The 15091-nt window shown below is 40.9% G+C and overlaps 2 protein-coding genes across 4 annotated transcripts in view; one reads left to right on the top strand and one right to left on the bottom strand.

Annotated features, from left to right (window-relative positions):
- Positions 1–5099: 5099 nt before the first annotated feature.
- Positions 5100–8618, bottom strand: myca (MYC proto-oncogene, bHLH transcription factor a). 3 transcript variants are annotated; one of them, XM_046052516.1, is made up of 4 exons: positions 7535–7763; positions 6695–7160; positions 6467–6571; positions 5100–6105 (listed from the first exon to the last, which is right to left on the bottom strand). In XM_046052516.1, the coding sequence occupies exons 2-4, from the start codon at positions 7122–7124 to the stop codon at positions 5486–5488; spliced, it is 1155 nt and encodes a 384-aa protein (XP_045908472.1). In that variant the 5' UTR covers positions 7125–7160; positions 7535–7763; the 3' UTR covers positions 5100–5485. The 3 variants fall into 3 exon arrangements, with proteins under 3 accessions (XP_045908472.1, XP_045908394.1, XP_045908322.1); XM_046052438.1 differs by lacking the exon at positions 7535–7763 and adding an exon at positions 8388–8618 and having other exon boundaries at positions 6467–7160; XM_046052366.1 differs by having other exon boundaries at positions 6467–7160.
- Positions 8167–15091, top strand: part of ankha (ANKH inorganic pyrophosphate transport regulator a) — a 26284-nt gene continuing 19359 nt past the window's right edge. The window contains exons 1-2 of the mRNA XM_046052236.1: positions 8167–8433; positions 8548–8716. The gene's annotated coding sequence lies outside the window, so the exon portion shown is untranslated. The remainder of the gene's footprint in view (positions 8434–8547; positions 8717–15091) is intronic.

Here is a 15091-nt window from a genome sequence, read left to right as displayed (position 1 = left end):
TTTCAAGCGCATTTTTGTTCCACTATCACTTAACGTCAAACTGTCAGTATTTGAAATCTACACAGTTGATTTCTCACCTCAAAACTTCTCAGAAGTGGATTTAGTGATGAAATAACGAATGAAAAAAATAAAAACTTTCTGTTGCTGGCCTCTATCCGGTGCGCACAATGATGATGCAGTGAATAGTGACGATTCTCTATGACCAATCAACAGTCTGCTGTGTTTTCACGTCACATTTTAGTATCGCCTCAGCTCGCTTGGAACCTCAACGGAGGGGATACGAAAAAAGAGTACCTATTAGCAGGTACAGGTACAACTTTTCCACAGTGGAAAACCAAAAAAACACGAGTCCAGTGGAGCTGGTACCGTGCAGTGGAAAAGGGGCTATAGTGACACAGATAGATTACGGACGTAAAAGCTGGACAACAAACAAGCTGTTCAGGCAGTTCAGGAGCAGTGTTTTCTGATGGAGATGGTAACTCCATTTGGAGTGGACTTAGAGCTTTTTCACTTTTGCTTTGCAACCTATTACATGCACAAAAAAAATATCTAACACATTAAAGGAAAAGGAAAAAGCCAAAAGCCAAATATGACAACTTAAAATGATTGAGTTTTCCGTCAGGTCATTTACTGTCACCATAACTGAACCCCTGAAAGAGCGACAGCTAATGCTAGCTAGACCCTCCATATTTCTATTATCTGGGAACACTGAGTGTGTGAGAGATGTCAATGACAACGAAAAGTAACATTTGGTTGGGTATCAGTGCCAACGTTAGAAAGCTAGGCTAACTGCCTCCCGCTTTCCAAGCAGATGCTAGTTAGCCTAGCTTGCTAGCTTCTGTTTTATGAATAGAATACAAAGTTTAAATTTTGTAAAAGTGACCGACATCTTAAATTGATAACGTTATATAACCAGCGATAGATGTGCTTGTCTCCATGAACTTGACTGTTAGGCTCCTAGCAGCGGCAGATCTCAAATGTTAGTCAACTGTTGTTATAAGAAATGCCCGCCCAGAGGTTTGAAGCTACATGCTAAGTCCACACGCGTCCAAAAAAAAGGTTTAAACCTCTTTTGAAAAAAAGAAAAAAAAAATGCATAATGACTACAGTATCATTGTAGATTATGTTTCCTTAACACACACAAAAAAAAGTGAATTCAAAGCAGTGCCGAAGTATGTGTTACATCCAGGTGGACACGTGTCACATTCTTCAGCAACATTTTCCTAAATACTCTCACGGGGTGAAAGGAAAACACTGCGCAAGAAAGAATCTGGCAGGCAAACACAAGTCGTCACCGCCAATGAAAACACACTGACAGCTCAGAGACAGAAACAGAGCATGCAAATGAGGCAGCGTATTCCCAAAGAGGAAAGTGATGTCATTCAATAATGCTGTAAAATGAGACACAGACAGAGAGAAAAGTCTAGCGAGCAAGTGGCTACAGCTCTGACTTCACGAGTATGAACCGCTTTAATCTATTCCAGCGTCCAGCTCTGAAAAACACACATTACATAACAGCAGACCTCCAATGTATTCCTGGGCCTCTAAAGTATCTGAGAAGTATGTGTGCAGTCGTTGTGGCGAGGCAGCGAAGTTTGGCTCTGTGTAAAGATTGCCTGGAAAACACACAGATCTCGAAGGTACACTCTAACTTACACAACATTTACTGCAAAGTACAAGGTCTCACAAGAAGAATCAGACAAGCCGAGAGCTAGTCAAGCAGAAAATTCCCTTTCTTACTCAACAAACAAAAAATACCTATAGGGACTCCACTGTATTCATCAATATGATAAGAGTCCAACAACAAAATACTATCTCTGTCACTGTCAGCTGCTTCAATTTGTTGCAGCTGACGTTGATCACTGATCATTGTGTAAATGTTTATTTTCTTTATAAGTACAAAATATAGACCCCAGACTGGCTCATTATCTAAATTAAGCTGCTTTAATAACAGTTTAATCATCATGTATTAAGAAAAAAGGCCAAATATATGCTGTTTTTAGCTTCTCAGATATGAGGATTTGCTTCTTTTCTCAGTTTTACATCAATATAACTTGAATATTTTTGTGTTTTGCACTGTTGGTCAGACAAAAAAGACCTTTGACGACGTCATCTTGAGCTCCCGGAACTCGTGAGGGTCTTTTTTTGACATTTTAAAGACTAGATGATTAGTCGAATTCAACAGCAAATTAAAGGATAATGAAATTTCATTCTAAAGCGCCAGTTTGTGCCTCTCATGTGATATCTTCAAGATAAATCCATACAGATCAAAACATCCAACTACGCTGATTAAAAAAAGATTACTGCATGATAAAAAAGATTTTTTACCTGTTTCCCATGTTGCACCTCTGTTCCAAATCCAAACAACGATGGTGGCTACAGAGCTGCAGCTTGGGAAATAAGTTAATAATCCTCTTTATCATGCATGATGACTGTGGAAATTAGTATTGTTAAACAGCCTTATGGGTTTGTATCTATGTTTACTTCTTATCTTATCTCTTAGACTCGAATGCAACACTGGCACATTAGAGGCACAAACTGCAGCTCATTACTAACCTCTTAATCAGGTACAGCAGAACAGTTCTTTATCTACCTGACGCTGAGCCAGTTTGGACTTGAAAGGTTGTACATGACTCATGAAATATTAACAGGAGCAGCTGACAGTGTTGTGAAACTTCTGACAGATAACTCCACCCAGTGAGCATATTTTTGTGGTGTTTTGCAGGTGAAAAGACATTTAGATGTCAGGGTTAAAACGTGAGAACTTCAGTGTAGCAGGTCCAAACTGCACTGTGAAACGTAGCCACAGAAATGTAGTTTGAACTGGCAGTTATTTGTAACCAAAACATGTAAAAAAACAAACAAAAAAAAACAAACAACTTTAAAACTCTCACTTTTTACCTATATCAAGCCTGGTTTTAAAGTAAAATGCCTCTCTGTAGATGTCTTTTGACTGACCAAACCATACTTACTGGGTTCCGATCCTAGATTTCCTTTGCCATATTTATATCAGAGCACCTTCTCCACTCATGGATTCAGTGTTTTCCAGGACAAAACTTCAGCAGGGTGGGTGCATGTTGTCATGGAGGCTTGAACCCACATCAACCAATTACTGGACAGTTTCCCTGTTCACAATACGCCCAGTCGTGCAAGAGTCCACACACAATGAATTCACACTAATTTCATCTTTTGTGGTCCTCCCATGTCTCAGACATGCTGCTCCAACATCTCAGCTTAACTGCTTTTATATGCACTCACAGGCCAGGAAAATAAAATATAGTTTAGAAATATTTCTTCATCTGTTGCACACAAACAAGCTCCCATAATGCATAAAATCGGGGGTCCGTGAGCGATACCTGATGCTAACACAGAAGCCTTTTATCCTCTTTTGTTATGATCCAAACCACTACTATCACACTGACAGCAGAGATAAAGCTTCAAGCAGCACAAGAATCTGTGGTCCATGGAGAATAAAGGCTTGGAAAGTATATACACTGTGAGCTTGAGGTATACAACATGAGGTAAGCATTTCATCAGTGTGATCAGATGAAACAATAGACCTCTAACAGAACATGCGGTATAAACATCCCCAGCTCTAAACTCTGCAGTATTAACAGGAGTTGGACAGACAATGGAGAAGCCAGACGAGAATAACACTTTGTCCTGAGAACAATAGTTTCAGACAGGTTGTATCACGAGAGGTTTTATATTGACATCAGATGAAACCTCTGCAAAGTCGCTGTCCTTTTAAATTAAGTTTTCATTAGACAGGCTGAAAGATAAAGAGATTTTACTTTCCAGAAAGATCAGGCCCATCAATCAGTGTAATTAAAGAATTACTTAAAAGACGATGAATGCAATCGCTGGCAGACATTATAAAGAGCTCTTACCGCGCCGTTCAGCCCGTTTTCGTTGATGCTTTCTTGCTTTTATATTCCCTTTTTTCTGATGATCAGTCGCGCGTCTCACAGACACAAATCTCGACCTCACTTCCATGTGCTCGCGACCAGGACCACGCGCTCAGGGGAGCGCTCGGGATACGGCACGTGACGTCACGGCGAGACTGGAAAGCCCGTCGGAAAATCAGTGCAAATAAGTAACAATAATACAGGTATATTATAATTATATACTAGATAATATATAATGCAGAGACTTAACTCTGTGTGGTACACAACTGAGATGTTTACTTGTTATTTAGGATTTTTATTTTGTATTATTGATAAATTTCCATTAATGTTCCTACAAAGATTTTAATTTCAAGTGTTATATTTACAATAAAAATGATACGTTTCTTGTAGAAAAAAAAACAAACATTTGGACTGTGTAAATTGTCTGAAGAGCCTCATTATCACCATTACTGTTAACCAACCTGTGTTATCATCATACACTTAAATCTTATCTGACACGTATGAAGTGATTATTTGATCAGAATCACAATAAGCTTTGTTGACCAAGTATGTTTAGCCATACAAGCAACTTTCAATGTACTTATGAACAGCTCCAAGAATAATGTTCAGGTGGAAGATCATGCAGAAATATAAGTGCATGCATGAACTGAAGTTGAACTGAAGTGCTTTTTAAAAGCAAAACAGGTCTAATTCAGATTCAAATTCCCTCTTTTGCCCACAAAACAGGTACAGAAGAGTTATTATAGACCTTTCAAGTGAAATTTGATTAATTGTAGCATCAGTAGTGTTGAAATATCTGCGATAAACTCTTACTTTGGTTAAAACATGATAGTGGCAGTTTAAATGCTTGTATGCATAAACCAGAGGTCATGGTCTGAGCTTACCTTGTCTTCTTTATGACCATACAGCATCAAAAATGGATTCTTCAAGTGAAAATGGTAGTAATTTAAACCCTTAAGACACTGTAAGTAGCTGGGAGAGGAGCGAGCTTGTCTGAGCATCATGACACCTGAACACAACCATCTTAATCCATGTCCATCCTTTTATACAACATACATAACCATTTATGTGGTTTGTCTCCACTCTACCGCAACATCTAACCCCCCAGCACATATTAATGTAAGTCTATAAAAACGAGCTGTGATGAAATGTGTGAGACATGTTTTTGCACTACAAGAACAAGGACACATATTCAAGAAAAACATTTTTTATATTTCAAAAAGAAACTAGGAACATATTGGAAAAAACAAAACACTGGGTCTGAACATCCAGACAATTGAGAAAATACATTTTCTTAGGAAATATTAATTATATACAAAACATAAAAATGTATATTTTAGTTGGGCCCTCAACAGGGAAGCCCCATTTTATATTTTATTAATAAAAATAAACTTTTAAATATTTAATCCACCCATAACTTCAATTGAGGCAGTTTTAACATTGAAATCAAACAAGATTCCAAACAACTTAATCCATTTTGCATTTGCATGCAACAAACAACTGTACACCCCAAGTCTTGAACTTGCATAAAAAAAAAAAAAAAAAACAAAAGGCCAAAAAAGTCTACGATTCAAACTTTAAGCACGAGAGCCCTGCAGCTGCGAGAGTCTCTGCTTTAAAAGTTCACTTTTCCTCCGCAACTGTTCTTTGAGTGAGAGGAGTCTCTGTTCGTCCGTCTGCATGCTGTAAATGCACTCTGTAGCCTTCTTCAGGATCACCACTTTAGCTGCCTTCTCGTTGTTGGCCACCTCTGGGATCTCGTCCCGCAGGGCGAAGAAGCTCAACTTCAGCTCGTTCCTCCTCTGGCGCTCCAGTACGTTATGAGTCCTTCTCTTGTCATAGTCCTCCGTGTCAGACGTCCGCGGGCTTGAACACTTGCGGTTGCTGCTGATCTGTTTGAGGACCCTGCTGTGGCTGCCTCCGCCGCTGCTGCTGTTGTTGCTGCTGCTGCTGCTGCTCTCCAGCTTCATCCTCTTGACAGCCGGCTGCTCGTGCCTCATGGATGGATGGGCGGCATAATTGTGCTGGTGGGTGGAGACATGGCACCTCTTCAACACGAGAGGGCTGGGATGTCTGGTCTCCGAAGGGCTGGGGTCGCACCGCTTCACCGCCTGCCTCTTCTCCACGGTGACCACGTCGATCTCCTCCTCTTCCTCCTGGTCCTCCTCCTCCTCATCATCATCTCCATCCTCATCTTCTGCAACACACAAAAATAGCACAACAATCAAAACTCTGCCTCAGCATCAAGGTTGAAATACATTCACTCAGCATGCCACAGTGGGAAGGGAGGGGGTAGTCTCTCCTTCCACATCAGTTGACTTAACGTTGCAGCCATACCCTCCAGCTAATCTCACAGCAGCCTACAACATGACATGGGTGGAACAGACAGCATGTCAACCTCCTCCTGCCTGGAAATCTGGCTGAAAATCACATGCATTAAAAGGAGAACTATCCTTTAATTCACAACAGTGGAAGCAATCCTTGCACACTCAGCAGAGGGAAATTCCTAATTGTACAGTGGGGTGTGCCTGCATGATGAGCGCGCGTTCACAGCTTACCAGAGTCGCTGCAGCTACTGCTGCTGCTGCTGCTGCCGCTGTTTGGTGGCGTGTCCAGTCCCAAGTCCTTACTAGGCGGCGTCCCCGGGCTCTGCTTGGGCGTCTCTGCTACCGGGTACGGGAAAACCACAGATGGATCAATGCACTCCGATGCGGATGTGTTCAAATCTTGCAGGTAGTTGCTGTTCAGCCTCCACGCAGCTGCACCAGCGGGCTCCGCGCACTCACCGCCCGCCGACTCCTTCCTCGCAGCGTGCAGGGAGGCAAGCCGCTCGGAGACCACCTTCTCCAGCTTGGCCGCGGCGGAGAAGCCGCTCCACATGCAGTCCTGGATGATGATGGACTTGAGGAAGGTCTGGGAGTAGTCGGCGTCGCAGATGATGCTCTGGTTGACCACGTCGTCGCCCAGGAACTCGGTCACCATTTCCAGCTGATCCGCCGTGGAGGGGAAGAGGCTTGACAGGGACGGCCGGCGGCTCGGGGAGAGGGGAGGGGTCGGCAGCAGTTCAAATTTCTTCCAGATGTCTTCGCTCGGTGCCGGAGGCTGAAGCTGCTGAGGGTAGAAATCCTCCTCCTCGTTGTCGTAGTAGAAATACGGTTGAAGAGAGTCGTAGTCGTAGTCATAGTTTTTACTCACTAAACTTGAATGCAGCGGCATGGTGATGTCTCTGGTGTCTTTTTCCTTATTGTGAAGCTGGTTGAGGGAGAAAAAAAAAGAAAAAAACAACAACATGGGTGTGATTAGACGTTGACTCTAAAAGAGGTCCGCAGGTTCAAAGCACACAGCAGCTTCTTGACACTGATCCTGCTCTGCAACAGTAAGTGTAAGCAACATCACATGGTCACTCCAAAACATCAACCCTGCTTGCACGTCTTGCATGCGTGCACCAGTGCTGCTCCAGCAGGTGCTCACAACTGGTTAACTGATAGTAAATCAAGTGCAAGAAGGGAAACCCCACCTTCACAAAACTGCTACTAGCGACAAGCTAATACCGTCTTTTTTTTTTTTACTAAACTGGAGTGGGAAGGTGACGTGCAAGCTCCAGAAACCCACTCCCTTCCCCTTACCTTTTAGATTTTAAACTGGCGGCGGAAACAGACGGGGCGAAATTGACCCAAAAGGCGCAAAAAAGGGCAGGAAAGTTATTCCAATACGAAAGAAACATTAAATCCTTCCACGGAGGCGTTGCAGTCTTATTCAGTGAGGCTGTGTGAACCATGCATGGGGAGCTGAACGGCTGCACAACCGACCCGGTGAAGACGACGCGCACTCTGTCATCGGCAGCGTGAGAATCACAGCTGTGTGCTCCGCCTGCTGCAATAAAAACGGCCGCAGCACTACTCTGCGGTATCCTTCCGCTCGTTTTCCCGCGAAACACTCGCCGGCCTTGAAAATCACACACGCCCAATGTTTTTCTCTTTTATCACCCTAAATAATCTCCACACGAAATTAAGGTTGATTTAAACCCGAAAAACATGTTTTCATTGATATTTGGTCACTAAATTATGCATTTTGTTTTTACGCGAGGTCTATTTCGGTGGGAGGGGTCATAGTAGAGCAGAGCTTCCATTGACTGGAGACATGCAAAAAATACAAATGCAAGTAGTAGTAGGAGATAATTAGGGCGAGTTATTTTACTACAACCCCGTCTAAAATATCACTAAACATCCCAAACTGTCTCAATAATTCTGCTAAGTCTCGTCGTAATGAATCATTAAGTGAGATTTTCTGACTGAAACTAAAGATTAGACTGGTTAATTTACCTGCTTTTGCACAAACCAGTCGCTTTTTTAAACTTACACTTATACGTGACTGTCTGCATACATGCTATAAAGAACTTGGTGGCAGGTTCGTTCACAGTTTGTGCAGCAGTTATTTTAACAATAATGCAGCGCACAGCTCACAGGTGCGGGAGCTTACCTCGATCTCTCTGCAAGCGCTGACAGCTCTGAATTGGCTGAAACAGGTGAATCAAACACGCTGAATGCAGTTTGTGGGTAATGTGTAAGCTAACATGCACAGAGTGAGAAATAACGTGCACTCCTGACCGTCTAGCTCAGTGGTTTGTTTTGTTTTTTAGGTTGGACCGATTGGCACCAATTAACTACAGGAAGGAAGTAATTAAAGGAATCAGATGTGTACCGCTCTTGGATGGAGGTGCGCTCTTCTGCTGTTATAGGGAGGGGGGATTGAACAGGCTCCGAGCTCCCTCTGCTGGACAAAGTGCTCCTGGACTGGACAGCAGCCAGGTAGGTGCAGGGTCACACAGATGGAGCTGACCTTAAAACGCCACAAAACAGCCATGAAGTGAGAGATTATTGACTTAAAGAAGGTTAAAGATACTGACATGTGAGAAAACTATAAATGGCGCAGTAACAAAATAGTGTGGTGGAGTGGGTTAATAGAGCTTTTTATTGGGGTTACTGGGCCACTTCATTAAAAAGTTGACAGATGTAACTGAGTATGCAGCCTTTCTGACAAAGTAGGCTGTGCTATTTATAATAAGCTAAGAAATTATTAGCCATATGTGATCCACCGATTTTGACAATCTATTAAAATGACACCTTAGGAGCTGTATAACTTATTAGCTAAAATGAGATGAAGGATTACTTTCCCTTTTTTTCAAGTATGTCTTAAAAAAAGAAATGAATAAACAGAATGAGGACAATGCATTTTGTCACTGAAAAATACTTTAAAAAAGAATAACGAGGAAAAATTAGAGCGAGTACATATGGACACGTGAGATAAAGGGTGTAATTTCCACTTTTCAAAATCATATTTTGATCAGCCAAAAATATTGCAGTAGATTAAAGTGCTCTTTGTAGTAAAGATGGACACAAAACATTATTTAATTTAACGTTCACTGTTTATGTTGAAAATAGTAGTTAGTCAAACATCTTTTGTAACCTCACATGGTTGGACATGAAATATAAGTGACATTACATGTGACATATGCATTAATAAAACAGCAATTTACACATATTTTTTATTGTGAGAACTAATTTCTTTATAATAAATTGTTCAAAAAACTGCACCCTTTAGATAAGGTGACTAATGTGTACATATGTAAATTAAGTTTTTGAATTGTGCATGGTTTTCTGTGCTTTTATTCTGTATATGTTTTGTTCTTATACACAAGCCTTGATCCCATTCACTCTGTACTTGTTTGAGGATTAACAACATGCACAGTATGTAAAAGTGTGGCCCCACATTTAAACAAAACACCTGCAACTTTAAGGCTTTCAAATAACTGGCATTGTAATGAACACTACAGACTGGGACCAGAATCAAGTCATAGTTTTAATTAAATGTCATAAACTTTACTAACTCCAAATAGATAATTTAATTGGTTAGTTAAGTTAAAGTTTCTTTATTTAGTCTAATTGCCACGATTGGAAGTTGAATGCAAGCATGAAAAACCTGACAGTAAATTTAAATAAATGCATCTATCTTTTCTTCAATGTTATTTTTAATGACCCTTTTAGGTCCTTTTAACTTATAACTCCATTAAGACTGTGATTTGATCATGAATAAGGAGTGTCTGTAAGCTCACCAAGGGACATGTGGTTCACTGATGCTCACAGGCGTCCAAGGCTTGAGGCTTCACAAGAAAAAGAAAAAAAAATCAATAATTGAGCTGGCAAATGGAGAGAGCAGAGAGAAGGAGACAGGAGGTTAAAAAAGGAGATAATGGAGATACATATCTCCTGTTATCAAGTCCTGAGGAAGTGGAGAAGAAAAACTGAACTAACACCCTCTGTACTCATTCCTTCATCACTTTCACTCTTGTCTCTCCTTTCCTGACTTTGGGGTGCCGTGCGGAGGATAGCGATCATATACTCCGGACTCATGTGTTGTGGTCATTGTATTTATCGGCTCCGGATGTTTCTTGTGTTGCTGTGTTTGCCTGGAGAGACAGAGGGAAGCTTTGAGACTGGCTGGCATCGTTTCCTCTGTGGAGACTGAAGGTGCTCGGGAGAGGTTTGATTCTCTCTCTCTAAGTAAAACTGGTTCTGCCACTTTTGATTGAGTGTTTATACAGTAAAGTGCAAAGTTTCTGTTTTCATAAACATAAATTATTTTCCATGTAGTTTGGCTAAAAGTGCTATAACATGTCAGAGGCTAATACTACGTTATATGGATCCAAGTCGGCCATTAAAGTAGATTTACTGTTGATTTATAAAGCTGCAATTTTCTTTTCTGCCTAATGAGTTCAGAAAGCAAATTGTTCTGCTAACTGTAAATTGTTGACCCCCACAGCTTGAGATAACAAACATCACAATAAAAGAACCACAATGCACCAATAAATGTACACAAATCAGTGCAACATCTGGTTTATTCATATGTATAGCACATTTCATACTCAAAGACAAATCAAAGTGCTTTTATAAAGGACATAAAATATTTAAAATATGCAATACTATGAGAAATAGTATTTAAACCAGATAAACATGCATTGAGACAGAGAAAATAAAAATGAAAGAGTGGAAGATGAAAAGTTAAAAGCTAAAGAGCTTTTGTGATATCTTGTTTACGTAAACTAAGGCCAGACCGGAAAAGATGCATGATCGTCAAACTACTGCTGTCTACTGTGTACAACAATCCCAGCGTTAACAGAAAGAAGGTCACAGAAGAATAAAAAGTGACAATCCTAATTTACCTTCAGCTTGTTCGTTTTGTCCAACCAAAAAGCCAAAGTGGCAAGATTTTTAGTTTTCAGCAAATTCTCATCGATCTATAATCCAAGTGGTTGGTGATAAATTTGTGCACTACTTTTTGCAAGAAATCCCACTCAAGCAATGCACCGTCTTTGATGTGAACAGTCAGTTATGTTAACTGTTACAAAGGTACAACTTCCAGTGGTGGTGCGAAATAATAATGATTCATACAGGTCTGAAATCTCTGCTCACTATGCAGTGAACTAATGTGAGAAAATGACACCCAACACACCACAGAAAGAGAGTTCCTCACACTCAAAGAGAAAGCAAAACTTAACAGTATTCTTACATAAAGGAAAATATCACGCAGATGCCACCCGAACACACATTTACAGCCCCACACCCTTAAAATCTAGAGGTTCTGGCTCATTAAAATTGATCTTTATATCCAGCACATAATCTACCACCATGCACAGGGCAGATCAGCATTTCCACTGAAGATACAGTTAGATATGTAACTGTTGAATGATTCATTTTCACATTTTGGGCACCAACTTCCTTTCTGACTCAGAGGCTGCCTCTGTGAACTTCCCTCATTTCTGACCACAAATCCAACGTCCTGTGTTCTGTGGCCTCATATATGCAGCAAACTCCGCCTGCTCTGTCTATAAAGCTCTGCTATGTCAGTCCGTGTCTTGTGTGTGCACCACAGATGAGGTGACATAGTGCACCGAAAACTAAAGAAAATTCAATGGTGTTCCTCAGAGGCTGTGGCAGCATTTAACAAACATGCATTTAAATTAATTCATGAAGCGAACACCTAACACATCAGCAGACACATATGGATAAATAGAGCTCCATCTCTTAGAGTCAGGACACAGTTCAGCACGATGCCTTGGTATGAGGCAGAAAATCAATAGTTGTTCAGCTTAGTCGGCAAGAGGAGGTTGCCAACTAAGCAGTCAATAGTGAAGAGCTAATTGTGTCATTAATTATTGACAATGACAAGGGACAGTTATTGACATAGCTTGTAACAGCTACAGAGCCTAACCAGCACAGTAACACACTGAGAGTTTTGTATTTTGTTCTTAAGATTTTGTTCGTCTCTTTGTGTGTGCATAGATTTCCTGCCGGTGTCAAATCTAAGACAAACACAATTGAAAGAGGGAGCCACTATGGAGAAGTACTGCGTTCATCCTCCACCCACTACGTGTAGGAATCCAGCCAGCTCTTCTTTTTTTTTTTATCAACATCCTTTAAATATACGCACTGTTTCATTAAAATGAAATGAATCTGGAGAAGAGAAATTACATAATCATAAGATTCTTAGTTGGCTTAATTGATGTAACAGGGAAAGGTAAGACAGGTCTCGCTTAGTGTCATTAGCTGACCCCAAAAGTGTTCACTGACCTTCCAGCTCTAATTATTTCTCACATGTAAAGTAAGGTATAAATGATAAGGTAAGGTATAATGATAAGGTAGGGACAGTAGCTCATGCGTCTGGGTAGCAGATATTGGGGATCTCTGGGAATCTTACAAGGTTGAGTCTTACAAGAATGTTTACAAGAACTTACTGGCTCCACAGATTAGAGTACAACTCATGGATAATACTAGATTCCAATATGACGTAGCAGTGGAGAATAAACATCAGATGGATTTGTTGTTCTAGCTTAAGTTAAAGATGACCTAAGAGGGGGAACATGCAGGAACTAGTGGGAAGACAGAAACACAAAAGGGACCAAAAGATGTTATCCTTGAGATTTGGTGTTGGCATTTGACGTGTTCGCATGTTGTGTGCTGGCACTGTTATCTCCTTGGCCTGGCTCAATAAACCATGCTATGTTAAATCATCATCAGCCTCTGAAACTTCATCACACCTGAACCTGGCTCACAATATTTCTTCAACAAATACCATAAAACAGCTCTGAAGTTAAAAAAAGGAAACAAAAATTGTTTATTGTCCTTAATAATGTCAGTATAACAGGATGTAAATGTAAATATCCATATAGTAACTCTACTTACAATGAATTGGATTCCTTTATAAATACTTTTTTAAAACTACTTTTTTATACTTTATAAAAAGTATTTTTGAGTGATGTTCAGCATCCTTTTAGGGGAATATTAAATGTAAATATAAATATTGATTACATTTGTTAACATGAAAAACAAAGTTGTCAGCCCTGAGTTGAAAAAAACTAAACTAAAGTTGAAATGAAGTTCTATATAACTATATGTATATTTAACTACCTAAGCCATCTGAGCACCTGTTACCATAGAGCCAATTCAGTCCTCTAAGCGCAGTAGGAACAAGCATGTGATACACCATGTGGTCACCCTGCTGCGCAGTACAAGTCTAGTGAGTTCTGTACACTTGACATGAGGTGGGATCAGCTGTTCCACGAATTTGTACTTTACCAAGAAAACTGGGTGAGCCAGTATGTCGAGTCATTTCCACTAGAAACAGACCACACCTGCAGCATGGGGACACAACTCATTGGTTGTTTATGGCAGTAACAGATGGAGTTGTGGTTCAGGTGTGCTCTGTTGAGAGGTACAGGTCGTGGTGATGAGGTGCCAGGGCAGTGCTTGTATTGATAATTGTTGCGATGAAGATGCCAGCTGTCGAATTTTGTGATCTTGTTTCTGATTTGGGGTCCAGAGCCAGAAGATGCAAGATGATGAACCCCCCATCAAAAAACCTGCAGGAGAGGAGTTAAGAGGGGGAAACATGGAAGAAGAAATTGGGCAAGCAGCCATCATATTCTGAGGGCCTGTCCTTCTTTGTTGTAGTTGTATTATCATTACGCATGATGATGTGTTCTGCAGCAGCACAAGCTGTGTGGAATCTGAGGAGGAACTCCTGGAAAATGAAGAGGTGAGTGTTAAACGGCTGAAGGAGAGACAAACTCAATTGACTGTTAACTCGTGTCAGTGTTCTCTGACTAACGTCTGCTAGTTCCTCTCTCTCTCTGCAGTTTAGTACATGACTAACATGCCAGGATGTGCTCCTTCAGTGACAACTCAGTATCAGCTGCTTTATTTACTGCAAGATCTGTCTGGAAGGGAGACAAGTGGAGCTTTCCACTCCCTGAAATGCAGCTCATCTGTGTGCTTACAAGTCATGTATTTTTTTAAATTTGTCATTTTACAACAGGGTTGGATAACGAGAGGAAGTTTGTAGTTCCCTTTATGCTTGTCACAAAAGCAAACAATATATACTAAATGATATACAGAAACAGAGTTCTGATCACCCTCCTGTCCTGGGCCATGCACATGCTAGCTTGTGGTGTTTTCAGTTAGGATGCTTTTTATTGCCCCTCTGTAAAAGTCAACACAAACTTGGTACAGGAATTTAGCCTTCTTAAGCTTCCTTTAGAAATACAGCCGCCAGCGTGGAGATTTGAGGTGACTATGTCAGGTTCTCTGTGATGATTCCCAAGAACATAAAGCTGTTCACCTGCTCCACCTCACTTCCACTGATGGCAGGCGTGTGTATCTTTATCTCCTTTGTTTCTAAAATCAACGATCCGCTCCTTGGTTTAACTGACATTGAGCAGTATGTTTTGTTGTTATCTGTGCACCACTCAGCAAGACTGTTGATTTCCTCTGAATACGAAGTCTCATCGTTGTTTGAATTGATGGTGTCGTCCACAAACTCATGTCTCTCATGTCTCAGACTCTCATGTCTGTGGTTGCAGTCTTGGGTGTACAGTATGAACAAGAGGGGGCTGAACACACTGCCCTGGGGGGTTTCGGATGTGTGGCCGCCAATCTAAACTGTCTGGGGTCTGGGGTGAGCAAGTCCAATATCTAGTTGAAATGTGTGGTACTCAGGTCCAGAGTACTTAGTATGCCAATCAGTTTCAGGGATAGTTTACATCCAATTTTTAGCCATGCTAGCAGCATAGCTCGATGGATGGCGTGCGGTTCTCCACTTTGGTCCAGACTGAAATATTTCAACTACTT

Source organism: Micropterus dolomieu, linkage group LG01 (assembly GCF_021292245.1).
Source record: "Micropterus dolomieu isolate WLL.071019.BEF.003 ecotype Adirondacks linkage group LG01, ASM2129224v1, whole genome shotgun sequence".
In the NCBI taxonomy this organism is placed as follows: domain Eukaryota; kingdom Metazoa; phylum Chordata; class Actinopteri; order Centrarchiformes; family Centrarchidae; genus Micropterus; species Micropterus dolomieu.
The sequence above is the reverse complement of the archived record's forward strand: the minus strand, read 5'-3'. Positions and strand labels throughout refer to the sequence as shown.